Raw genomic sequence first — 26,863 nt, 5'->3', positions numbered from 1 at the left:
ACATGTAACGGCAATAGTAATCTACTGGTGTTAATCAATTAGAAAGTGCTCGTTTGTGCCATAATGCCTCTTTCATGCTAGGTAACATCAGATCGGAGTGGTTTTAATACAGTGCAATTCAGAGTTATTATACTCCTTTTTTACAGCGCTGTACAGATGGCTACTTTGAATTTCTCCCTGGCATTTCAGGCGGAGTGAAATCACAAAACATGACAGACCGATCACAGCACATTGTATATCAGCTCTATTTTTTAACAATTTCAGTGAGCTGTAGAATATCGTAATAGGTACAGTATCGCAATATATCGTGATATAATTGCATCATGACCCGTTATATCGTGATACATAACCCTACTGGATACCAATGCTCATGGTTAGTGATCACTAACACCACATTCACTAGTTCAGTAGTGGGCGTGGTCCCAAAATGTCTACATTTGTGATGTCCACACACCAACAAAACGGGCTGGGTGGTCGTTACTGATAATACAGATAACTAGCGACTATTTCTATGAATCCATAAGATTTGAATGCTGTAAATACATATTGCTATACGAGTCGGGGGAATTTAAAGTTATGCAAATTCCATCCAATCAATAAAAAGCAGCAGCACTAGGCCACCTTTCGTTCCACCACGCGTGTGATTCCACGTAAACAGCTGTTCATCAGTTTCTCGAGTACGAGCCGGCTGCCCCCAGCCAGCGTTTCTTCACAGCGTTGCTAGGATACAAGAGCCTTCCCAGTGAAACAGTGTGGACACGATGAGCTCCTGTGTATTTCCACGGATGCAGAGCCAGTGTAAAATCTAGAGAGCGGCGAGCCTGAAGCAGAAGAGGGTTCTGTGTGTTCCTGCTCACGCCGCCAGGCCTCTGCAATGCCGTTTTAAACTCAATTTCAGCCCCCATTATAATGCACTGAGAATCTTCTTCAAAGTTCAACCGTATCCTTCTGAGGGCCCTGTGGGCCCAGCATGTTTCACCGTAATTGAATCAAGTTTGTAGAACCACTTCTTACACCTGTATAATTGGAAAATCGTGGAACATTGTCATTATTAAAACGCAAAAATGGGCTGTTATTACGTACTGCAGAGGCCACAAATGAGAAATTAATACTCAGCTGATGAAAGAAAAGTCTGAGAGTTTTCTTTCTGGCGTATGCAAACGTTTCCACTTTGGAAAAGTTGACCACCAGAGTCCGCTATAAACCTCATTACCACTGTCTGCCATCCTCATGTTGCACAACCGTTTCATGTTCTGCATTCTTTATAGGAAAAAGATTTTGAGCTAAATCCATTGAAATGAGTGCAATGTAACGTAAGGTGCCAAGTAAAAACGAGCCCATCCTCTTTTAAAAAAGGTCAGAAATGGATTTAGCCACATACAGATGTGCAAAAATGCATTAGTGACAATGACGTGTCCAATGAAGAAGTAGGAACCGCACCGGCTGGCTGATTATCCATAGAAGAAGAAGAATTCCAGGATGCATCAAATTGTAAAAGCATCGGGTACAACATATCTGCTGCCAAGCAGAAGAATAGCAGTAATTAAAATGTCATTAACATCTAGCCATGAAGTATAAAGAATGATGAGAACTGTGGTGTCACAGCTTTAAATGTCCTTTACCGTGGACTGTGAGGTGGGCGGAAGATGAAATTATCAATCAAAAGGCATAAAGTCAAAGATGACGTGGCGATTTCCAAGTTTTTGGAAATTTTTTTTTTACTTTTGTCACCATGCAAAAGTTTGCGTACCCCAATTCCATTTGAGTTCCCAGGTAACTTTTACAATTTATTGAACGCCTGATGCAGATTTCGGACTGGCCTGCAGTCAACGAACAGGCTAGAAGAGGAACGGCAAAAAATTATTATAAAATGAGCAACATCTTGCAAAATTTTGAAGCGATAAATACAGTGCTTTTTTAAATCCTGTGATACTTTCTTAGTACTGACCGAGTCAGACACTGCTGCTTCTGTCCATTTACTTTTTTTTTCTTGCCATTTTGTTTGGTTAGAAGGGACAGCAATAAAAATCAAACTTTGCTTAACATAAGAACATTTGGTCAAGTACTCACACATGGCTTGTAATATTCCTCAAAATACACTTAAATAAAATGTGTAAATTAAAAAATTGCATTCAGTTTCAAACAATGGCAAAAAATTGCAATCTGTTTAAAACCATGCATAAATTCAATAGTTTTCCATCTATCACTACCATTATGCCAGAAAATATTGATATTGACAGAGGGCCATCAAAATATTTTTTTTTGTATACAAACTAAGTATAGTCGAGCGTTTAGTGAGGTCCACTCCTGTAGATGGCGCTGTACAGCCGGTACATTGTGATACAGAGCAGCACAGCACACTGTGATGTGGTGAAATGTGTCCTCTGTATTTAACCATCACTCTTGGTGAGCAGCCATGACAGGGGACGGTGCTTTGCTCAGTGGCACCTCAGAGGCGTCTTGGCTCATTGGGATTCGAACCGGCAACCTTCTGATTACGGGTCCGCTTCTTTAAGCGCTAGGCCACCACTGCCCCATGTATCGTTTAGTGTGATCCATGCCAATACACACCCCTACAGTCCAGTATAAGACCACTGCAGTATCAACAAGCATGACATGAGGAACAATTAGGCAATAATGAGACCGTAATAACGGTCCAATTTCAACTCAAATGGCCCTGCTAGTTATCAGAAATATAGGAGGACAAGAAGGCCACCCATCCTCACTCCAGATTAAACTTCCAGATGACTGCAGACTGCAGTGTGTGTGTGTGTGTGTGTGTGTGTGTGTGTGTATATATATATATATATATATATATATATATAATTTTTATTATTATTTATTTTATTTTTTTTCATGCTGCAATCACTGACATGTTGAAATATCGCCCAGATACCAATTTTCAGCTACGGCTGCAGACTTCCACAGGCTGCCAGTACAACAGTATCGTCACTCCGACTGCTGAATAATTCTCTTTACACGATCCCAAATAATGGATTATTTCCCACAAACATCTCCCCTTTCATTTCAGAACAGAGGAGATTAATAATGAATGGCGTGTGCCAGGCAGAAATTTGACCCGGCCGCCTCCTTTGCGCACTGCTTGGGAAGAACTGGAGCAAGTTGGGTTTTTTTTGTAGCTCTTATTGAATTACAGCTTATTATTGCTCTCATATCTGCTCACAGAAGCCAATCCTCGTAATGTCAAGTATACTCAGAGAAAATAAATGTTTCATTTATTCGACTCCGCATACGGCGCGGCGGCGATGGAGACAAGCGATGCGTAATGACATGCATTTTCCCCCCATGGGATTCCAGCCAGGTCCTCCCAAGGTTATCCGCGGAGATCAATATGAAGGACGCCTTCAAGACGTTCTCAGCACCCACAATCACGTTTTATATAAAAATCCCACAACACACACGGAACTTCTGTCACTTATTGTTAGTTACGCTAAAGATCAATTCTACACTGATGCGTTTCCTAGCAACTTGGCCACCGACCACCAATTATACTATTCCGCTTTCTCAACACCGGTGTCACGATGGCTGGACATGGCGAGGAAGGAGGACGCATGCGCCGACGTCACGAGACAGGGGAAACGTCACCAGACAATGACCCGACGACGGACGGACACAACCGGGCAGCTTCATACATTCGTATAATTGTACAACAGGCGAACACAATCAGGGAACATTGCACAAGACTGACATGAAACTCCGGACCCGGAGTCGACCCCTGCCGGACCGGATCATACCTGAAGATGTGGAGGTGAGCGACAGCGTGGTGTTAAAGGACCATAGTAGGACTCTTTCATGACCTCAGTTACTCGAGGGGGAAAAATTCATGACCGCACCAGAACTTTATGTGTTTATTTCAGCCTGAAACTTCTCTTTTCAAACTGCATGACTTGTCCAGGTTTTTAATGGCTGTAGGATGAGCTGGAGTGTCATTCTCGGGCAGCACCAGGGCAGTGGTGGCCCAGCGGTTAAGGAAGCGGCCCCGTAATCGGAAGGTTGCCGGTTCGAATCCCGATCCGCCGAGGTGCCACTGAGGGCCCCCTTGAATGAAGTTACCTTCCCCTGTCATGGTGCCCACTGCTCACCAAGGCTGATGGTTAAATACAGAGGACACGTTTCACCGTGTCACCGTGTCCTGTGCTGCAGTGTCTCTGCAGGTGGGTAACTGACTTCACTTCACAGCAAATACGACGTGGAGTTCAGCTGCAGAGACACTATTTGAGGGGAGAGTTTCCTGTCGTCATAACTAACTGGTTATTACTAGCTGGTTAATTTCTATTCACTGGTTATTACCTAAACCAGTGCTCTGATATCAGTCGTGCGGTTGACTTTATTAAAAGTTTTGGTTCTTTTTGCAGACGTGGGACCAGCATGTTTTCATTAAAGATGATCGAGACGCGGACATGTGGAGGAAAAGATGAAGTCTGGTGTTCAACTTCACGTCAAGCTTCCGGTCGCGGCCGCCGTCGTTACCGCGGAAAGAACGAGAATAACCCAGTAAATACCTGCCGTGGCGGAGAAACGCGGCCAGCTTCGCGGCTCCGGACGCCCGGTTACCAGGCAAGCGGCTGCCGGGCAGACGCGCGGCGCGCACGGGATTGTGGGTACGCCGGGGACCACGTGGCTCGTCCGCGGCGAAACGCGGCCCGGCAGCGACATCTGGCGGCGGGATGGCGGTACTGCCACAACCAGAAGTTCCAGTTATTACCAACCCTGGGCAAGACACACAACTCTTCAGCGGTGTATTTTACACGTGAGGAGTGAAAGTGACGTGATTGTCATTGTGAGACACAGCACAGTGTCCACTGTATTTAACCATCTCCCTTGGTGAGCAGTGGGCACCAGGACAGGCGCCCCGGGAGCAGCGTGTGGGGACGGGACCTTTATCAAGGGGACCTTAGTGGCACCTTGGCGGATCGGGATTCGAACCAGCAACCTTCTGATACGGGGCCGCTTCTTTAACCGCTGGGCCACCACCGCCCCACTGAACGGGCCAGAGGATGGTGGGTAACTGGAAATGGGGATTTAGAAGAGAGAGATGCCTTTTACTATTGCATGTTGTTATTAGATTTGTGCATCAACAACATGTGACATTCTGAGCACAGAAATTAAATCTCTGCATGCATAACAATTTTATTTTGAACAGATAGTGTTATCACTCAAAGAATAATTTAATACAAGCTAACAATAATTAATTCTGTGCCATTACAAAGCATCTGCGTGTCCAAAACCATGTCCAAAACCGATCCCCGACCCCTCTCCTGAGAAGGTGTATGTGTGGAGAGGGTGTCCTCCTTCAAGCTTCTGGGAACCCACATCTCAGAGGACCTGTTTTGGACCACTAATACAACCGCCTTAATGAAGAAAGCCTGAGGGTCCTGAAATGGAACAGGCTGCACGCCGACCTTCTCGTGTCCTTCTATCCAGCTACAATAGAAAGTGTGCTGCTGTACGCCATCCCCGCGTGGTACAGTGTAGTACGCCAGCTTGTCTGGGTCTCCAGAACAGGTGAGAAGGTGATCGACTGTCCACTCCCCTCCCTGGACTTTAGCAGAACACCTCCATGCCAACCGACATACTGCCCTCCTGTTTCAGATCCGTTAGGTGTAAAACCAACAGACTGAAGAACAGCATCATGCACCAGATCGCTGACATTCTCCCGCTTCTGCTACCACCTATGACCATGTGCAATATCTGAGCAAATGTACAATAGTTTCACTCATTCCTACTAACCATAGCCCTGCCCCCTTAAATATACAGTATACAGTATATTTTATTATATTTATAATGCCCTTGTATATGCACCCTCCCCCCAGTGTCTCCTGTACTGTTTTATACTGTCTGTGGGGTGGTGGCAGCCTAGTGGGTAACACATTCGCCTATGAACCAGGAGACTCAGGATCAAACCCCACTTACTACCATCATGTCCCTGAGCAAGACACTCCACCCTGAGTGTCTCCAGGGGGGGGGACTGTCCCTGTAACTACTGATTGTAAGTCGCTCTGGATAAGGGAGTCTGGTAAATGCTGAAAATGATAATCTGTTGGAGGACACGGTCTGTACTTGTACTCTTGTGTTTTTATATCTTGCACTTGTCCCTTTTCTTGCACCTTCATGGACTTGTTAATAAATTTCGTTGCCCAGTTAACTGTGCAATGACAATAAAATGTCTTGAGATTCTATTTCTATTCTATTATTTGTCAAGTGCCTTTGAATAATTCTGGGACGCAAAGACGCTCCTTTCAAAACTCCCCTCTCAGGCTTCACCCTCCTACTGGAAGACACGCTCCACTTTAACGTCATGAACCTCACTTCCAAGAAACAGTCCAAGCCGCATCCTCAGAACGCTGCGGTGAAATGCCCACGTTTATCGCCATGCAGCCTGCAGAAGGAGAACCTTAATTACACAGCTGACCTTTCGAGGTGGCACTTCCACCGCCGCGCACCTGCCTACTGACCCTGCTCCTCTCTCATTTCCAGCTGGAAGCCTTGAGGAGCCTTGAGGAGCCAGGGCTATTTGCTCCTGCTGTGTATTCGGTTCTGTGGCACACATAAATGGACTAAGATGTGCGGTTGCATGCATGCAAAACAGCGTTAAATGCCTTTTCCTGTGAATAATGAAAAGTGCAGATGATAAAATGTCCACTAAAATAAATAATTTCCATCATTTACAGGTTCAAAATACAAAAAATGGGCCTTTATAAACTTCTGCAGGCTCTACCATGAAGGTCACGTTTGTAGAACAGGAAACCGAGAATCTCCAGGGTCTGACTGTCACGCCACTAGCCGGGTCATCCTGGGGTGAACAGCAGCACACTTTCTATTGTAGCTGGATAGAAGGACACGAGAAGGTCGGCGTGCAGCCTGTTCCATTTCAGGACCCTCAGGCTTTCTTCATTAAGGCGGCTGTATTAGTGGTCCAAATCAGGTCCTCTGAGAGGTTTGTTCCGAGAACTGGCATCACCTGGCTAGTCCAGACTCTTCATATTCCACTTGGTTTCTCATGTCCACGTTGGTTGACATGATTCCGTGTTTCCAGCCATCATGCCATTTTTGTTCTCGTTTATTAATCTTGTGTCATGCGCTGGTGCCTGGTCCTTTTGTACCGTGACACTTTATATTTCTGAAGGTCTTTTGAAGTCCAACTAGGATCTAGCAATCCAAAAACCTCTCTCCCAGAAAGTTGTCTTGGTCTTTCAGACATCAACTGATTGTTAACCGGCATTTCTTACAAACATAATGAACTGAAAAAGCAACAACTTCAATCATTTTATTGTGCAGAATACGTCTTTTCCGAACAAATTATAAATCGGTAATTATCGGGGTGGTGGTAGCCTACACACCCGCTTATAAACCAGGAGACCGGAAAGTCCCAGGTTCAAACCCCACTTACTACCTGAGCAAGACACTTAACCGATCAGGATAACGCTGTAAAAGTATATTTTGCACCACTGTGCAAAACTGAGTTATGTGCAGGTGTGATAACAACATAGCAAATATTCCTAAAAATGGAGAAAACTGCATTGAAATGTTAATCTCGATTTACACTAATCAAACAAGGAAAATCTTTTGCCATTTACAAAAAACATATATTTGATGCATGATTTATTTCAAAGGAGCAGCTATCAAAAATACTCATGCAATATGTTACAAGAAATATGAAAAGGCCGAAGGAAGCCAGAATCTGTCCACAGTCGACACCGGCACCCTGTCCCTCCAGTGTTTTGTCACATCACGTGTGCCGCGCATCCATGATATCTAAGTATTTGGCCTCGATGATCCCGGGTAGCAGGCTGTTCCTGGTAGGGGAACACGTTAGAGATGCTATTCAGCAGGAACAGAACATGCGTTAGAGCTGAGTAGATGTTACAAGGCTTCACTGGGCCATAAAACCTCACATTCTAGGTGAAGATGAAAGTTGCTTCTGTACCTGACCGGAATGAGCAGGATCATGAGAAGCGGGAAGATCATTTTCATGTAGGGAAGCGGGTACATGCCGAAAGCGCAGAGGACGGCCAGCTGGATCATCTGCAGCCCGGTGAAGTAGTGAACCTTCCTCTGCGGCACGCGGCAGATGTAGTGCGTGGGAGGATATGAGGACTGCAGAAGGGAGGAAGAGAAGAAGCGTGAGCGCGCGGCCGCCTCCCCCAGCGTTCGAGAGTCGGTTCGAACGGGCGAGAGCGTGCCTGCTCCTTCAGCAGCAACGCCATACGGTCACACATTTGGTTTCCGTCGATGGACGTGAGGGCGATGTAGAGGAAGAGGCCATAGAGCACAGGCTTCGGGATCCACTGCAGAGGCACCGGCAGCAGGAACACGGACAAGCCGATCAGGACGTTGGCCGCCAGGGCAGTGAGACGAGTCTCCTTCACACTGACAATCCTGCCAAGAAATTCGACATCCGGCATCCTCACATTCCAATGCCTCATTTCTCGTTCAGGAAATTAGAGCGTTCGGTCTTACGTCTCGTACAAGTGTCCCCCCTCGACCTGCTGCTCCACCTGCGCCAGCTGACGCACGTGCAGCGTGGAGTGCGGGAAGGCAGCGTGCATCCACGGCAGCCCCAGCACCGACATCAGGACGTTGATGCAGCCGGAGAGCACGAGGTCCCAGTGGTAGGCGGTGCCCTTCAGCAACCTGAGACACATCATGCAGTAGAAGCGGTAGAGTTGAGCTCCGCTGCCCTCTACGGGTCATGGTGTTCTGGTTTGAGATTTAGATTGTGGTTTTCGACTGAGCAACATGCCCTCAAACCCTGAACTGAGGTCTGAACTGAACTTCAAAACTGAGTAATATCAAACGTCAAGTTCATGTACTCACCAAGCCTGCAAGTTCTACGTGTGTATTCTAATGGAAAAAGTTTAAAGATGGTGTTGTGCTATGACTACAAGGTACGATGGATTTAAGATAAAATAATTTGTCGCAAAAGTGGGAAATTTACATTTTCACGGCAGGAAGTGGACAGTACAATCCACTGTATAATATAAGATTCAATGTACAAGAAAGCAAACGAGTCCTGGAAGAGGAAAAAACTGTGAATGTGAGTTGTAAAAATAAAAAAATGTCAGTATATACATAAAAGATATATTTCTGAGATAATACATTTAGTCTCTCTGAATCAGCCTAGGGTAATAAATTCTAAAATAATTTGCATAAGAGGCTACAGAACATCAGACATGAGGGAAAAGCGCAGAGTACCTGTTCTCCGGTGCATTCGTGAGGGACACCACAATGTTCTGGTCAACGAAGATGAGCAGGGCCAGCAGGAACCCGAGACCCAAGGCACTGAGCGTATTAAGGGCCGTGAGCTTGTTGAAAGGAGCCATGTTGGACAGGGACTCGTTGTAATAGTTAAAGACTGGAACTGTGAACCGCAGCATAAATACAATTACAGATAAGAAATGAGGAAATTATCATATATGTATATTAAAGTGCATATCTTAAGTGGATTTAGTCTAGATTATTTTACGAAGGAAAAAGAGAGAAGGTCCTGGTTATTGGTTTACATTGGGTGTAAACTCACGCTCAATGTCGTTGAAAACATAAGAGCCTATGAAGGAGAAAACCATGACGGAGATGGGCAAAGCACAGTCAGACACGACCTCTCTCACTTTGACATGCAAGAAGGGGCTGTGAGGAAAAAGCATCATTCATGTGGATGAAAAAAAATTCATTATTTTAAAATCATAACATTATAAAACACATTTAATTAAAGTTCTCAGTAAATATCAGGTTCTCAAAAAATGCAGCTGTCTGTAGCCTATACAAGCTAATTAGTTAAATTAAATAAGAATAAAATTTGTGTTTTTTGGAAATTTTAGTTTTGTTGCCTTATTAGATGCAAACAGACTTGAAGTTGTGATGGTTTTTCTGTGTTGTTTAAGAAAGCTCCACTAGATGGTGCTATTTTATTTCAAAAGTGCAGGTTATCAAGGTTACTTGACACACAACCTTTAGTCTCCAAAAGCCATTATTATTTAGATGCAATGAACTGATATTAAATTTAATTCCTATGAACAAATGAAAACCCGTTTTGAAAAGAAAAATGACCTCCTCTTTATTAAAAAGAGAGTGTAGCCGAGCCACAGGGTTCCCAGCATGAGTAGCAGACAGAGGATGGGCTGGTCCCTGGTGCACAGGATGAGCATGTCGGGCATCTGAAGAGGGGGCCCGGAGGTGGAGTTCTGAAAGCCCTTCACCACGTGCTGCAGGCCTTCGGTGGTGCCGTTGGCTACCGCTAACTGGGGCCCGTGGTAATACTTGTGGAAAACTGCAGGGACAGAGCGAGGGAGCATAAGGCACGTGACAGAGCTGTCGCAGAGAATCCGAGAGCCGATCGTTTTACTTTTAGCTGTGCCTTTCACGGCATCGCCCACGAACGCTATGGAGATGAACAGGGCGATCACTTCTTCTGTGGACCTGGATTGACAGCGGAGCAGAAACATGAGCAACGCCCGACCTGTGAGCCACTAGCAGAGACAAAACACGACCGTCAAGGCAAGCAATGATGCAGAGATTACCGGCCGGAGACGTGTTTACAGACAAAGGGACCCAGACAAAGCTGTTAGAAATGTACCAAAGCTCCAGGAATTCAGCTGATTTCCTTTATCGGAAAGCTATTTACGGACATCGGGATAGCATGTGGGTCGAGGGTGTCTCTGATGCAGTTTCTGACCGTTTAAAGAGCTTCATGAACAGGCTGACGTTGAAAATACCGCCCAGGATGAGGAAGAAGCTGTTCCACAGGCCAATGCAGGCGTAAAAGGCCTGGAAATTCAGGTCATAATCGTCACAGATTCCTCGGATCACTGCAACACACGACCACGAACAACCAAAAAACAAAAATGGTATCAGAAACGCTTTTGACAAGAAACACTTGAGCTGTAAGTGACTCTTACCACTGATGAAGATGGCAAGAGGGGCAGTGGTCAACGGAATGACCAGAGGAGACCCAGCAAAGAGGGAATAAATGATCCCTCCGATACTCTGACCAATGATGGTCTTCTGTACATCTAAATAGTCACAGCAGATGTACGTTTGTGTGTGTGTGTGTGTGTGTGTGGGTGTTTGTGTGTTAATGGCCTTTGTAATATCTAAGTCTGTGACTGACTTATCTCTCCCTGCGTGCTCTCGTCGTTGAGGGAGCCGAACGCAATCGCAGGCAGCAGGATGGCGATGTAGAGGAACAAGGCGGTGGTCGTGAACTTCAGCCAGGACCTGTTGGGCCCCCATAAACCTGAGAAACAAGCAGAGTCAGACAGTCCACGTACATAAATTGAGCATTGAATAGGTCATGGACCATGTGGCCTGTTCAGTTCCCCTTTCTCAAGTCAGAATGGGATCAAGATCTTAACTTTGTAAAGAATCTGATTTAAAGAAGAGCCAAGAGAACTAGGACCGTACTGTGACCGTGACAGCGCCTAAACCTCTTTACATTTCCCGCATTTACCAGACGCCCTTATCCAGAGCGACTTACAGTCAGTAGTTACAGGGACACTCAGGGTTAAGTGTCCTGCTCAGGGACACGATGGTAGTAAGTGTGGTTCGAACCTGGGACTTTCTGGTCTTCTGGCTTAGAGGTCAGTTTCTTACCCGCTATAGGTTACTAACACCCTAATCAACTGAAAGATCTCCAACGATTTCTTACAAACACATGAATGTTATTCAGATATCAGTATTTTACAAAAATCAGTATTTCAAAAATAAAGTTGACATGCATTTTCTTCTCTATGTAAATAAAAGTTGTGTTTTTATCCTTCATTCCCTCTGGGAATGAGCGGATTATTCTGTCCGACCCACCGTCTGTGAAGTCTGACGGGTAGAACGGCAGCCTGCGGCAGAGGTCTTCGTAAACGCCCCGGCCGACCCGAAGAAAGTCTGCGACCTGCGGAGAAGAGCAGTGAGGAGACGAGGGAGGACAGGAAAACTATGATGCACTCAAACTCTTTGTAATCTCGTCCTTCCAGAGCAGAGCAGGACATATAATAGTTAAGATCCTCTTTGAAGGTGCTTCACCTGCATCATTAAAGTTTCAGGGAAGCAGTGAAATTTTACCCTTCTGGGTGCCACACATAATGAAACCATTCCAGAACTCAGCCAAGCTGCTTTTTAACTGCGCCTTATAATCCACCAGCTAATGGCTGATAGTGGGGAGTGGGTGGGAAATAAATAAATATGGAATAAAAATCTGGCCCGGCGAGAGGAACCTTGGGGTGGTCTCGGCGTTGGGGGAGGGCATGAGATGAACTAAAAATCATTATTGCATTTTATGCCATTAACCGGATGCACTTATCCAGTCAGTAGTTACAGGGACAGTCCGCCCCTGGAGACACTCAGGGACACCATGGTCGTAATTGAGATTTGAACCTGGGACTCACGTTCTACAACAGTAAAATATCAACATGTTGTCTCAGCTCGTGAGGCTCGTGTGTTAAGACCTTGAGGGGCTTGCTGCTGTGGGGGTTGGTCTCTTCCTCCGGCGCGGGCTTCCTCGTGACGGTGGACAGTTGCTGCCACTGGAGCACCAGCTCCTGCTTGAAGTCGTCTCGGCTCCTGGCCGCCAGGAGCTTCTGCCTGAAGCTGATGTCCGAGAACATGGTGGCGAAGGTGCGGGCCAGCTCCACGGCCGTCTTGGTGCTTTTCTGGGGAAGGTGGAGAGCATCAAGCTGTTGTCATGCAGCAGAAGGCTCGCAGGCGACCGGAGTGTCACGTACCGTCCTGGGTGGAGCGAGGATGAGGATGATGTAGCGAACCTCAGCACAGTTCACCCCCCAGTTCTGTGGCCTCTCCAGACGAGCAATACAGGCCCGGCGTCTCTGCAGGGTCTTCACGTTACAGCTGGACCACACACAAATACATCTTTCATCTGGACATTTCCAAGCAGTAGTGTGCTGTGTTCTGATTGGTCAGCTTCTCCTAGTCCTGCATATGTCACTAATGTTTGCGTTTTTCAATCAAGGACCAGAAGATCTGAAATATTTAGCCCATAGAGGACAGTTTATGAGTAGTTCTCATCACTGGCATGTCCACCCTACAAAAATCTGGAAAGGTCTAAATTATGAACGTTTCAGAAAGCCAGCCACTCACAGGACACAGAGCCAGGACTGCTGGTAGCGCACCCCGGTGGCTGTGGTCGTCACCCCCTGAATGGTTTCTGTCAGAAGGTGCACTGCAGGTGGAGCAGAAGAACGTCACGGACTGACGGGGAGTGACCGCCTGGAGGCGTTTCAGCGGCGCTCTCACCGTTGTGCTGGCCGCCCGCGTCCGTGAACAGGCCCCGCATGACCTGGTCGATGCTGAAGCCGCCCTGTCCGTCCTCGGCCACATGCTGCAGCATGCGCCGCAGGACCTGGTCCAGGCAGGCCGCCCTCTCCTCCAGAAGAATGCTGGCCCGGCCGAGGAAGCCCTCCAAGTCCCGGTGCGCCCGCACTTCTTCCTGGAAGTTCGTCATTTTCACGTACTGTGGAGTCCGTCACACACAGTCGTGTCTGTCATTACGTTGTACATAATACTCTCGGTATTATAATATAGGTGATATTACTCATATTGTTACATGTGACAACTTCATCTCCATACATACCACGTTTGAACATACTGTAACTTCATTAATAAAAGACAAAGTTAAAATTTCAAATCGAATGACCGTAATTTAGCTGACCTGTTTTTCTATATTATTGCTTACATAAGTTTACCATTCTTAATATATCGGTTCATCCACAAAACGGGCACGGAATGACGTGTGGTGCTTCATATTGGATGAACAGTGTGAGTGATGCAGCCCCTGGTGTGTCTACATGGTTCCGGGCTCTTTAGAAGCCGCTCTAGTGAGCAGATTGGGATAGAAAAACTCTTCTTACTCTTCTTGATGTGCTTAGCAGACCAAATCCAGAGCTGGCAGCATCTATTGATAAAGGACAGGGACAGGAGGGAAGGGGGGGACATAGGAAATCCACATTAATTCATGCCGGACGACGTAAGTGCGGGGAACCCGAGTTTAACTTGCGCCGTGTCCCTGAACCCTCCACACAGGGCACACGGGCCCCACCAGAAATATGGGAACAATTGGCATTGTTCTCGCGGCGAAAGAGAAACGCAGAGGGCTGGGCAACTGGAAGAGGAAGAGGGACGTGCTGGAGAGTCCGACGGGAAGTGCTACAGAAGCGTTCACTTTCAGAACTCCCGTAACACACACCACCGTACTCGAACCTGCGCTAGCAAGAACATCAGAAGGAGGGCAGGTCATCCAGCAGCTCAGTGGGAGGGAACCTTTTAGCTTCTCTTAGCGTTAATACTCTGACCACAAACTGCTGCAAGAAGAAGTTGTTTCTCAGCTCGTTGGCTCTGGAAGTCATGATGAAATGTTCTCAATCTCGAATACCTGGAGCACTTCTAAAGAAGTCCAGGAATCAGATGATGTTGGTAGCTCGGTATCTAGCAGTATTGTTTATGGAATTTAGTAGTAATTCCCAGCATGGACGTCGTTCCGCTTTCTGATCCAGGCTACGCCACTTACAGATTTTCCTGTTTTTGTGGGACACACCACTGACCTGAAGCCTCAGCTAGTATGTGACTTCCATAGCTGTGCCTGTGGTCTTCCGTGGGTTCAGGAGAACTCTGGTGACCCTCTTCAAATGCCCCGCTCTCCTTACGCTCGTTTTGTTTCTCTTCTAAAGGAACAAAAGCTCAAATTATAGATATTTTTAAAAATTATATATATATAGTTGAAAACATGTTTATTCGCTCCACTTTAATCTCTCAGCATTTGACAAGCGGCTTCACAAAAAAATTTGGGCAAATATGTCATCATTTTTATCTTCAGGGTCTTTACTACACGTGATAACGGACTCCAGAGCGCGATACTGTTTAAAACAACATCACGCATGATGACCGCAGTGTTCGTCACCCACCCGTCTCCTGGCGAAGATGTCCATTCGTGGGTGTCAGTGGCGGTGGTGCCTCGGTGCAGTCTACAGAATCAAACCAGGTCAGGTTATATATTGTATAAAAAGGACATTTACGTTTACGGCATCATCCAGAGCGACTCACAACCAGCTGTAACTACATCCTAAGCACATTTAAGCAGCGATGGAAAAGTGTGCAGATCTCATGGCAGGTATTGTTATCCGCTGATGCCTCTGTTTTGGTCCCCTGTCCTCCCAGTGGACGTGCTGCTGGTTTCTGTGGGCTTCCTGTTAGTCCGTTTCCTAGCAGGCCGGTGTTGACAGGATTACAGCTGAATGTCAAGGCCCGAGCTCCTCTGAAGAGCGCCAGACCAAATGAGACCAAATAACTGATTAACGCTGAATATCTGGCACTGATGAAAATGAAGACCCCACATACGGGGTTTAAAACATTTCCCGCTACAACAGCCACATTTTTAGAGAGATCAAATCTGAAAAGACACGAGCAATACTGAACATTCTGAGGTGTATCTCCCAGGATGTCTCATCACACTTTGTACACATAAATGACAATAAAGTAACCTTGAAGGTGCAATGATTTGTGTGCTGAGGACAACATTCTGCATTAGAGGCATCAGCAGAGCTCTGGCGTCTCATTTTAAAGTCTCGGTGAAGGAACAGTGACGAGGACTTCCTGGAAACGATTCAGTGAGAAGATTGCAGATCGTGATTCTTTAGCCGCTGCTTCTTTTTCTTGAAAATTTGAAGAAGACGTGTCTTCTTTGCAACACTTTATATTCCCATAGATGCTGTTTCAAAAACTATTTTAGAAAGTATACAAATCAGGAAACAGAAATGAAATCCTTTTATGCAGATTGCACACTTGCTAAACTTTAACTAAACTTCAGCTTCAGTCTGAAGTCCGAAATACAATATTTTCTCACATATCCTTAATTCCTGTGAACTGCCACTCAGGAGCCTTCAAAACATCTCCACCCAGCTCCACTTACCAACTGGCCCATGCTGAAGAACACTTTCTCCATCCATCGTCTGTTTTTAATCTCATCATCTGAGCCCTGTCACCTCCAGAAGCCCCTGCTGCACTCAGTCCATGTCACAACGTGAGCAAAACAAGCCCCCACCTCCTCCACCTCCAACGCAGACAGACACACACTACAAACACACCCCGCCACACCCCCGCGTCCGCACATGGACGGGCCGCCGGGGAGCCGCTGGGTCCCTGTGCTCGTCCCTTCAGCCTGCTGGAACCTACTGGATTCATGCTGTTAGAATAAAAAGATTCTGATGGTGTTCAGAAATTTATCTCAATTCCACAATGGCAATATGTTGGAAATTGTGCAGAATTAGCGTGCTGGAGAGTGTTCAGGTTCAGCCAGCTTAGAATTTTAAAAAGTCCGATTATATGCATTTTGTTCGGATGAAGTATAGGAGATGTATTGTGCTATGACTTGAGGTCCAGTTGACCTCTACTGCACTTTGTAAAGACTCGTTCTGGACAAAAAGAAACTAATGTCAAGGTCACTCCGTTACGTCCAACTACCAAATCCATTTAAAACAGCTAGCACTCCCAAGCCCTCGACACGAACGCTTGCCATTGAATTCCTCCTCAGCAATGCAATCATTCAGGGCACACTGGCTAATTATTTTTGTAGGGGTTAGATGCCTTGTAAACCTACGCTTTTTTCCCTCATTTGAAACCGACATCAAAGAGGGCCTTCACGAACCCCCCGAGGCGCCCTATTTAAAAGAGAGCGAGAGAAACACGGGCATAGCCCTGTCAGACACGAGCCAGAAACAGGCCTCTGGGTGGTAAAAGCATGCTGGTGGCCACCCTCTCCATGACCTGACTCCACTAGGGGGCAGCAAATGAAAATCTAAAACTGCCTTTATCCTTTTTATGCAAAATGGTGTATATTCTACATATGCACCAGTTTGATATACGGTTATGAAAATATATTGATGATGAGTATTCCAACTGAAATATGGAATATGTCTGAAATATGTGGCTCTATAATAATGTATATAAAACCAGAACTAGATGTAGTGCAATGGGTAGCAACAAGTGCAACAATGTAATGAAAGTAATATGCTGTAAGTGACTATACTGAGCACACATTTTCATTTCCCTTTCATTTCTTAATGTATTTACTGTCCAATAGTCCCGTCCCACGGTAATGAAACACGGTCCAGGGTAGAGACCAACACCATCTTCTGGCAGCAGAGTGCATTTCACACACAGATCCCATTACCAACGTGTCTTTACACGACTTAACGCACTAATTGGCCGAGCATGATTCTAATGAAGCAGACAGCCAGTGTTGCCTGTGCCGTCTGCACTGAGATGCTCATTTATAACCTGGGAGGGAGTCTGTCGGCTCAGGCCTCCGGGGTCCAGTTCAGGGCAGGAATACACAGACACACACGGCTGCATGCAGCAAATGAACTGATCTCCTCAGTGGAAATGCCATCTCACAAACGAACTCAATAAAGGCATAATGCATACTACATGAGCAACATATTCAGCGTTATCAATATAATAATGATACTTAAATAAACCATACTTTATTTACCATGCAGCCCTGTCACTAGGACAGAATTCTGGAAGTTAAAGTTACAAATAAAATCCACAATTCTTAATTGTTGATGGATAAATTGCACAGTAAAACATTAACTGTAAGTAAAGGCCATGATTTCACTCAAGTTACCTAGAGGAAAATATAATATCTTAAAATGGACCCTGCATGTGGAATCTTGACTTGAATCTTGATATTCTGTGACAGGAAAGGCATACCTCAAGATTCTACCACTGAAAAGAGTGTGCAAAGTCAATACTTTTAAAGAAGTCAATTGGATTTTCTGCTTAACCCTAACCCTTATTAATGTTAATAAAATCAGCAAAACTAGATGCAATGCTCTAACCAAGCATTTTCCCCAACATCACAGCATTCAGAAATGTTAGTGGGTGATTTCCATCCTATACAACACATTCATATTCATATTGCAATTAATATTTCCATATACTGTATGGTCACATATTATTCAACAGTCAATAAGCAATAAGCACGGCACGAATCCACACCAATCACCAGTTCTGTAAAATGAGCACACAATGCTGCTCCAGTGCTTACCTTCAGCCAGTTCCATCATGTTCATGTCTCAATCTGTGATATTCAGTCGTTGGTGGTCATGTATTCTGCTCTAGAAAATAATTCATTAAACGGTCAGAAATGTCCCCAGTGTGATGTCTCACGCCGGCGTAAACATTGACTTTTTAATGAAATTCCACTCGTTGTTATACTCAGCACACATTTGGACATCTGAACAGGCATGGTCAAGGACAACGTAATGCAACACAGTCAAAATAATCATTACAATGTCTGAATTCATTAAAATAATGAGTCTGGCCTGCAGATGTAACCTGATCGCAACCCAACTTGCACTTTGAATAAAGAAGAAATGCACTGACGCAGCACACAGGAAGCTGAGTTGTGGTCTAAAAACCTCAACAACATCTCATCAGGGCACGAGATCCCATGTGTAGAGAAGGTTACCATGGATTTTTAATGCATTCACACATTACCATTGGACTCCAAATATAAGTGTCTGCAATAAACTCATTTGGCACAGACAGGCTCCAACATATCAGTATAAAAAGGTGAACTCGGACGCCTCATGTCCCCACCTCGTCCCCTCCCTCTCCACTCCAGCAGCTCCTTATCAGCTGCTTCGCTGTATTTTTAGGCCTGTCATCCCCGAGGCGTGCAGACTGGACAGAGAAGGTGGAGTATAAAGCTGGCCGTGAGGGTTAGGAGGTGACTTTTCATCTGGAAGGTGTTTCTAATAACCTTTCACCTTGGGACAGGTTGGAGTTGTGACGCCCAAGGGTACGTGAAGATGGATAAAATTTTCCATTTGAAAACCATAAGCAAAGATCTGCACAGGTCCAACCTGGTCAATCATCTTCCTGTCCTGAGTGTGGAGCCAGGGAAGTCATCAACCCACCTCGGTCAGAAGACCATGAAGGGAGGTGCGGGGAATACGGATGAAAAAGGAAAGAAAGGAACACCGACGGCCCGCGGCTCACATGCTATAACAAAGCAAAGAGGGGAAAACGTCGTCCCACGGAATCCAGGCAGAAAATCCAGAGAAGACCTCTTCCCCAGTGAAGACGTCTTCTGCAGTATTGATGCCCGAGTTGTCCGGGCTGGAGAAGAGGTGAGACGAATATAAATGTGCGATGTAATGTAAATGTAATTTGAAAATGTAAGCTCCTGCGTGGATGTTTTTTTGCAGCTGAGGAGCCAAAAGATCTTCTCAGTAGAAGCGGTCACCCGGGTCATCACTCAAGGAGCCGCCAATGACTTGCAGAAGTTACGGTGCATCTGGGTCTGGATCTGTCACAACATCGGTCAGTTTATACCCCGTTTTTTGGGGGGGATTTAAGGAGATATCAACTAAATGCAGTTTTAAAATCTTGGTTAAGTTGTTTTAATCCTCACACCCCATCTCACCACCGATGTCCTACACACTCCTCCACATTTCACCAGCTGAATGTCAGGCATTAGCAGGAATTACTCAACGGCTCCTCTAAATAATTCCCACCCGACGGGGAAACAGCTGTCCTCAAGACGCTATGCTGAGGCCGCAGGTTCCTGATTGGGGCGTGAAAGCTCCAGGCCTCAAATAAACAGACAACACAAGATGGACAGAGACTGTGAAGAGACACCAGCTGAAGTGATAATGAATACTATACCAGAGGAGACCCATTTTTCATGTACATTTACAGCTGCTCTTATGCAGAGCGACAACTTCCATAAGTTAAAATCCCTCGTTTTGTTCTCTAGGACCTGGTCTGCAAATACTGCACCATTAGTTTAATGTCTTTTTGATTAAGAATATGAAAGGATTTCATATATTTGATGCTTTTGCTTGAAAGCCACCATCCCTGTAGCTGGTAAAATGACGGGGAGACTGGACCTTTCCAGAAGACTGTGTTCTGTGTGTAGAGTACGACGTCAGCGGGTACCTGGGCCTGTCAGAAAAGCTCTGCTCTCCTGAACGGGTCATGGAAGCCGGCCGAGGGGTGTGCAGCGGATACTCCGGCATCTGCCGCCAAATGTGCAGGTGAGACCAAAACGCCAGAGAACTGGACTGTGGATCTTCAAGTAAAGAATGCTGACCTTGAACTTCCTTCCCATGGCCATGCAGGGAGGTGGGCATTGAGTGCCGAGAAGTTCCCGGACATGGCAAGGGCATCGGATACCGGCAGGGCCAGAGCTACCAGGAGAACAAGTCGAGCCACGTGTGGAACGCAGTTCACTTAGGGGGACAGTGGTACCTGCTGGATGCTTGTTGGGGTGCAGGCAGGGTGGACTTGGACAATCAAACCTTCATCAAGAGGTCAGGAGGTCGAGGAATATAGTTCAGCATGTTACAACCCACCTCCACCCCCATATCAAGACCTCAGTTTTCCTTTTTCAGATTTGACAACTTCTACTTCCTGGTCGATCCAGAGAACTTCATAAACTCCCATTATCCTGATGAACCTGAATGGCAGCTGCTGGAACAGCCCATCACGCAAGAAGAGTTCGAGAAGACCGTGCTGAGAACCTCTGAGTTTTACCGGCTAGGTCTAACGCTGCTCCATCCACAACACTTCCTGCTGGTGACAGGTCTGATATTGACAGTTTTTATGCTTCACACTGGTCTCAAGAGTAGAGTGACCCATATTTCCAACCAATATAAGATTCGACATATGATTGTCAGATGATGGGCAACCAAACCACAGAGGTGCCTCAGTCAACCAGATAGTTGAGCATGACGTGAGGGGCCCTACTTGAGAAATCTAAAAGATATTCCCTTATTCTGGGGTCACCATACCTACAAATAGCTAAGAAGCAAAGCCAGAACAAACTTGTGAACTAACTGCTCTTCTCTTCTTGGTACACTTTGCAGAAAAAGGTGAGGGTACCATCTCCATGGGTTCTTCTCAGCCACTGGACTTTATGTATCAGGCGTACAAGCAAAGTGGAAATGAGGACAAAGTGGAAGTGAATGTCCCTATTGGCCTGCTCACCGTCACCAAAAGCAGTATGAAATTACACCTGGTGCCACCAACACTTGGGACCTTCAACATCATGGTTTTTGCTCGTCCCATCCATGCCCCATGCTCCTTTCACTGGATCTGCTCCTTCCTACTGGAGTGTCCAGAACCCAAGGACGTGGAGGAACTCCCTGAGAACCCTTTCCTGTCCTGGGGGTTCATGCAAAATTCCAGGAACCTGGGCCTAATGGAGAGTAACTGCAGAACCGAAGCCATTCAGATCCATTCCGGATCTTTTGAGTTGAGTCTACAGACCACCAGACCTCTGACGATGGTGTGTGAGCTCAGCCACAAAAACCTGGACCAGACACTTGCCAGAAGATGCCTGCTGACCCAGATTCAACCTGATCGCCTCACTTGTCACGTTCTCTGTCCCTACGCTGGATATTACCGTCTGTCCCTGTTCGTCAGGGACTACGAGAACCATGATGAACGCGGCTATAAGAACGCGGCTAATCTACTGCTGCACTGCACTGGTGGAGCCGTCAACCTGAACCAGCTCTTCCCGCCCGGCCTTAGTGCTTCCTGTGGACCTGGCATAAGAACACTCAGTGCAGGTCTCTCCAACTTCAGCCACACGAGTGCTCTGCTGTTCAGCAAGCACGGCAACTGCAACATCTCCTTCCACAACCAGCGAGATCTGGACATTCACGCTGTACTTTCAAAAGAGCAGTGCAAGCAGGAAGTTCTCCCATTCTCCCGATATGTGCTCCTCACCCACAACAAGGGCCACGTGACCATCAGTGTCACCCTCCCAGAGCCCGGAGTCTACAAGCTAAGCCTCTACGGCCAGGCAGTGGCTGCCGACCAAGACTTCAACCTTCTGTGTGACTTCGTGGTGAAGAACAGGTCAGAGACGACCCCGCCCTGCCCGTTCCCGTCCATTTACTCTGCCTGGCGCAAAGGCTGCGTGCTGCTGGAGCCTCGCAGCGGCCTGCTGCAGCCGCAGGCCTGGGTGCGCTTCGGGGCGCGGGTTCCCGGGGCGCGGCGAGTGAGCGTGCAGGGCGCCGAGCGCACCGACCTGCAGCTGAACGCCAGCGGCGCGTGGGAGGGCCGCGTTTTCACGGGCCGCGCCGGCACCCAGCTGAAGCTCGCCGCGGCCTGGCCTGGAACTGGTGACATGGCCGTCCTCATGGCGTTTGACGTCCTGGGGCCCCAGGGGTGTGAATGGATGCCACTGACAAATTCAGGAAGAAGATAATATGCCAACATGTCTTCAGGACCTCTTAGGTCCCGTCATGTGTTGAGTTTAATATGCTTAAATTTACTTTTACAGCATTTACCAGACGAGAGTCTTGCTCAGGGACACGATGGTAATACGTTGGGTTTGAACCTGGGACTTCGTGCTCTTTGTGCTCTTCATAGGCGAGTGTCTTACCTGCTAGGCCACTAAAAGTGAAAGTGATTGTCATTGTGAAACAAACGTGTCCTCTTTATTTAACCATCACCCTCGGTGAGCGGTGGGCAGCGGTGTGGGGGGGCGGTACCTTCATCAGGGGGACCTCAGAGGCACCTTGGCAGCTCGGGACTTGAACCGGCAACCTTCTGATTCACGAGTGAAGAAAGGCGAGCAATAAAGATTGTGAAATGATGTTGAATTGCATTCACGCAGATATGAAATTATTCCCTTTTTCATTTCAATCTGGAATAAAGTGTAATCCTTTAATTATTGGAATTATATGAATTTCAAATCTAAACCCTAATTCCCCTTCTGAATTTTATATACACCAAGACAGAAGATGGTAATTGTCAAGTTGTGCAGAATAAGTTTGGTAATTTAAGTACTGCAGTAGATTAGTTTGAAATGAGGCCAGAACATGTATAAAATATACATATGCATGTGCAGGAGGAGTAATGAGAACGGCTCAGATGAATAATTCAGAAGGATGAAATGATTTATGGAGAGAAGTACCGATATGGGAATGTCGGCCGCGTGCATTTCAGTTAAATTCGGAGGGAACTTCGTTTAAGGATGTTCGTTGTTTGAATTTTGCATTATGTAATAAGAACATTTCAGCATTGGCATAGCATGATAACACTGAACACACATAATGCAACAGAATAAAATGAGCTTTGTCACGTGACAGGAAACCCTCATTGTGTGGCCCTTCTTCAGCATTGCAGCAGACAAGGCGAAACAGACGCAGGTCCTGCAGAACCAGGCGAGGTGCTATGAATCTGGAACAGAGCTTTCTTTCATCTGAGAACCGACGTCACTCCTGCTGCAGCACGAGGTCCGGTTCATGACCAGCATCGCGGAGCGCGTGAAAACGAGCAGGCCTGGAGAAACGTCAGGGCCGAGGAACGCAGGCCTTCCAGCACCACCGTCAGTTCACAGGTTCACCATGCTGAGCCATGAGCACAGAGCCTGAAGGTGCTGGCCGTCCTTGTGAGAGAAGTGATGGTGGCAGATCCACACAGCCTGATGCGGCACCCAAAAACCTGCTTCTGCTCCACCTGCTGCAACATCAGACAGTTTTCCAGCTGCTTATGTCTTCATGTAAAATCTCTCTTATTATTGTGGAGATCATAGGAAATCACACATCTGGTAAAGAGACAGTTCTGTTTAATATTTATAGTCTAACCGTAATTGCTGAGGTTATACTAGTTTTATACTAAATCATGGGAATTATATTATTACTATAATAATAAATAAAATCTACATTTGGCACAATATGGACCGGTTTTGCTGCGAAGAATCATTAATTTGTGTGCACTGTTGTACAATGTGAAATAACAACTGTGCAATTAACAATTTTGGTCTTTAAAATATCCTTTTAACCTGTAAAATCATACATGAGATGTGTGTGTGCGATTTGGAAATTTCATCTGACCAGAGCTGAGCGGCTGGCATCGGCACAGAGTCCCTTCTGCCCGGGGACAGCTGGGGACGTGTCCTGGCCGACACTGGCATGGAGTTCCAGCAGGGACCCTGTAAACTCACAACAGACTGGGCATCATATTCATGCCGCTATTTCCTCATGGATGGGTGGATTTAACAGGCTTGAAAGTAAATCCAACATGTTTCTGTAAAATTCGAGGCACAATACACCTCATTAGGGGACGTCACTGTGAAGGCTGCAGTCTTTTTTACTGCTTCGTCGGGATTTGGGGTCTCACTGGCTCTATTTTTTATGGCAGCCCACATTTCATTTCACATTAATGTCATTTGGTAATGTGGCATTGGGAGCGATTATGGTTTCGCTGTTGGATGCAACATTAGGACGTTTAATATTAGCTATGGACTGTCTCATGTATGTAATACACGCAACATGCAAGGTCTTCCGTGTCTGGAGTGGATGTCTAAAAAGTTTGAAAATGTTTTTGTCTGGTCTACTCAGAACTTGTACTGGGTTCAATAGAATTTAATTAGACTAAAATACATTTTTATCGACTAGACTAAAATAATCATGAATAATTCTGACTAAAATGCTCAGACTGAAACTGGACTGGACTAAAATGAGTCCGGACATGACTTACAAAAACTAAAACCACAGCTTGACCGAAAGTCTAGTCCAGTGGTGGGTCAACGTTTAAGCTCAAGGGTCACATTGACTTTTAAAACGGCCCACCGATGGACTAGACAAGAGCTAAAATTAAGACTTGCTGCCAAAATCATCTACAGTAAGAAGCAGGTTATATTTCTGTCATTGTCCATTAGCAGCAGGTTATATTATTCTGGTTGTTCTGGTTTTGTTCATTTTGGAACTGAAATTCCACTTCTACAGTTCTATCTTTGTTCAGTAGGGGGCAGCGTTTCAGCAGGTGAGCGGGGGCTCTGTGTCCTCAAACACCATGGAACCTGTCTCATCACACACACACACACACACACACACACACATGATTGTGTTTTGCACTTGTTTCGTCATTTTGGCTTGCTATTTATGCGAATCGTGTTATATAAAGCTGGCACGTCCAGTATTTTACGAGTTCCATCCTCATGTGTAAAAGTGTGCTAGTTAATAACGGCATCTGTAATGCAGCGTGCCTGTCCTATACTATCAGTATAGTGCCGTCCCACAGACGGTTTTCATTCATATGAATATACATGCATGGTTTTCATATTCACATGCATGTCCAAACTGGATGGTCTCTGATGAAAAGGCGTGGCCTTGTATACGCATGTATTAGTCTGGAGGAGAGCAGAGGTTTATGTCAATGCCACAGGTTTATCCAAGACCACCAAAATAGCAGATTTAAGACTTCGTTAACCCTGAAGTGGAGCAAGGAATTGAATAAAGGGGGGACAGTGGACACCCCACAGGTTCATTGTGTGGCCAGAAAAGCAGAAATCAAGTATTTTCTGCAAAGTTAAGCAAACCCACATTAATTAAAAATGGGACACGCGATTTAATCGCCAAGTGCGGGACGATGGTGTATTTTACGGGACGTGTGGCAACTCCCAGGTGGGGTGGGTATGGCGTTCCGCATTTCTTCAGCCACGTTCGGGAACATCTGGAGGGAAGCACCTACACGTGCACCGTCGCAACCTAAACCAGTCATTTCACCCACAAAATCCAGTTTTTTTGCCGGGATTAATTGCCTCGAGGGCGTCTGACAAGTGCAGCAATTTATTCCGAGCGAAAGTGCAAGTCCTGAACTCTTTGACGGCCATTTTGTGCCGTGAAAGGACAGTTTCGCCGCCGTCGAGTGCGCTGTTGACGTTCTTTGTCCCCGTTTCTGACTGAGAGGCCGGCAATTACCGGTTACGCAGCCATGTGTGGAGCGAGTTGCTTTTAACCTCTAATCAGAGCATCTTCTGCGAACTGGAGAGTTCTCCGGGCCCCCGGCGCGCTCCTGCCGGCTCCGGCTATTGATTTGCTGCGGCTCGTTTCCTCGGCGCGCCCGGCGCTACTGTACAAGTGACCTTGGACCATGAATAAGTTATGGCTCAATTATCCGGCATGAAAGGTTCGCCGACGCACATGTCAGTGGTGTCTGCAACCTGCCTGCAGGAGAAGGAGGTACGAGCAGAAATCCTCAGAGGGCACAGGCAAAGACAACGGGCGGGACCGCAGAATTCCGGGTTATTACACCGAAAGGGAGATGAGACAAATGGAAGAACATCTGAGCAGAACTGTGCGTGTGTGGGAATGTGACAACGAAACATCTCAAATCTTTCCAGCGCACATTTTTTACTTCTTTTGAACCTCCATGCGCCATAACATCTGGGGTGTTCTGGGATGGGCTCCAGGTCTGGATTGGGGCGGTGAGGGAGTGAGAGCGAGAGAGCATTTTAACCCCAGTGAGGGTTTCGGGGTCTCAGGTGTCACATGAGGACGATCCCACGGGAGCAGAAGTCGGCGAGGCCATCTGATCTCGAAAAACCCACGAGGCGTGACGCGTTTCAATAAGCGCCGAATGCAAACGAACTCAGTCAGTCCCGGTATTTATTAATATGCGGTAGATGAATGTGAAATGCTCTGTGTTTGTTCCGAACTCGAATTCGCTTCTCTTTCTTCTCCAGGTCAGTGAGTGCAGCAGCTCCTCCAGCCACTTTCCTTTTCACCGATTCTGAGGTCCGGACGCGTCCTGTAGATTATATACCGAGGTTATATACATTGTAAACGTATATTATCCTTCCGTCCCTGTTATGGTGACCTGTACATGGCTCCATGGTAGAAATCGGTATTATTTGCCTCTCCATCGATCAGATCACGCCCCCCTGGGGTCGAAGGTGTACTTATTTTTGTCGAGATTGAGAATCCAGGCCCGGTAGCCGGCGGGTCGTTACTCGGCGGAATGAACGAGGAAGAAAATGAAGTTGTCATGTTTCATGAACTCAGGAGGAATCGACCACGGCTCTGCCAGAGAACTTGGC

At 46.4% G+C, this 26,863-nt stretch overlaps 3 protein-coding genes across 9 annotated transcripts in view; 1 reads left to right on the top strand and 2 right to left on the bottom strand.

The window, feature by feature from the left end:
- Nucleotides 1-4,607, bottom strand: part of enox2 (ecto-NOX disulfide-thiol exchanger 2) — a 180,980-nt gene extending 176,373 nt beyond the window's left edge. For 4 of the 5 annotated variants that reach the window (XM_028960941.1, XM_028960945.1, XM_028960946.1 and 1 more), the window contains exon 1: nucleotides 4,524-4,607. The gene's annotated coding sequence lies outside the window, so the exon portion shown is untranslated. The remainder of the gene's footprint in view (nucleotides 1-4,523) is intronic. The other variant, XM_028960942.1, reaches the window with a different exon arrangement.
- A 2,667-nt stretch (nucleotides 4,608-7,274) lies between these two features.
- Nucleotides 7,275-17,480, bottom strand: LOC114768367 (sodium bicarbonate transporter-like protein 11). 3 transcript variants are annotated; one of them, XM_028960600.1, is made up of 20 exons: nucleotides 15,929-17,476; nucleotides 14,925-14,984; nucleotides 14,565-14,684; nucleotides 13,875-13,918; nucleotides 13,261-13,477; nucleotides 13,105-13,186; nucleotides 12,732-12,855; nucleotides 12,456-12,659; nucleotides 11,818-11,902; nucleotides 11,129-11,254; nucleotides 10,917-11,030; nucleotides 10,694-10,826; nucleotides 10,364-10,437; nucleotides 10,069-10,288; nucleotides 9,542-9,648; nucleotides 9,217-9,382; nucleotides 8,482-8,655; nucleotides 8,205-8,400; nucleotides 7,949-8,118; nucleotides 7,275-7,817 (listed from the first exon to the last, which is right to left on the bottom strand). In XM_028960600.1, exons 1-20 carry the CDS (start codon nucleotides 15,963-15,965, stop codon nucleotides 7,751-7,753), a joined length of 2,520 nt encoding a protein of 839 aa, XP_028816433.1. In that variant the 5' UTR covers nucleotides 15,966-17,476; the 3' UTR covers nucleotides 7,275-7,750. The 3 variants fall into 3 exon arrangements, with proteins under 3 accessions (XP_028816433.1, XP_028816431.1, XP_028816432.1); XM_028960598.1 differs by having other exon boundaries at nucleotides 10,069-10,437; nucleotides 10,694-11,030; nucleotides 15,929-17,480; XM_028960599.1 differs by having other exon boundaries at nucleotides 10,069-10,437; nucleotides 10,694-11,030; nucleotides 13,261-13,453; nucleotides 15,929-17,480.
- A 1,301-nt stretch (nucleotides 17,481-18,781) lies between these two features.
- LOC114768534 (kyphoscoliosis peptidase-like) lies at nucleotides 18,782-23,246 on the top strand. Its single transcript, XM_028960887.1, has 7 exons — nucleotides 18,782-19,154; nucleotides 19,233-19,347; nucleotides 19,946-20,063; nucleotides 20,148-20,339; nucleotides 20,421-20,611; nucleotides 20,895-22,203; nucleotides 23,159-23,246. Exons 1-7 carry the CDS (start codon nucleotides 18,834-18,836, stop codon nucleotides 23,244-23,246), a joined length of 2,334 nt encoding a protein of 777 aa, XP_028816720.1. The 5' UTR covers nucleotides 18,782-18,833.
- The last annotated feature ends 3,617 nt before the right edge of the window (nucleotides 23,247-26,863 follow it).

Source organism: Denticeps clupeoides, chromosome 18, assembly GCF_900700375.1.
Source record: "Denticeps clupeoides chromosome 18, fDenClu1.1, whole genome shotgun sequence".
Taxonomy (NCBI): domain Eukaryota; kingdom Metazoa; phylum Chordata; class Actinopteri; order Clupeiformes; family Denticipitidae; genus Denticeps; species Denticeps clupeoides.
Note: the sequence above shows the minus strand (reverse complement) of the source record. Positions and strands in the feature narration are given on the sequence as shown.

Bases quoted from the DNA above. Each gene is read 5' to 3' on its own strand.
- LOC114768534 (XM_028960887.1), top strand. From the start codon at position 18,834: ATGGATAAAATTTTCCATTTGAAAACCATAAGCAAAGATCTGCACAGG. The intron at 19,348-19,945 runs GTCAGTTTATAC...TTCTGTGTGTAG, and splicing joins CTGGATCTGTCACAACATCG to AGTACGACGTCAGCGGGTAC. The intron at 20,340-20,420 runs GTCAGGAGGTCG...TTCCTTTTTCAG, and splicing joins AATCAAACCTTCATCAAGAG to ATTTGACAACTTCTACTTCC.
- LOC114768367 (XM_028960598.1), bottom strand. From the start codon at position 15,965: ATGGATGGAGAAAGTGTTCTTCAGCATGGGCCAGTTG. The intron at 13,187-13,260 runs GTGAGAGCGCCG...CTCCACCTGCAG, and splicing joins CGCGGGCGGCCAGCACAACG to TGCACCTTCTGACAGAAACC. The intron at 8,119-8,204 runs GCACGCTCTCGC...TCCCTTCTGCAG, and splicing joins CGTTGCTGCTGAAGGAGCAG to TCCTCATATCCTCCCACGCA.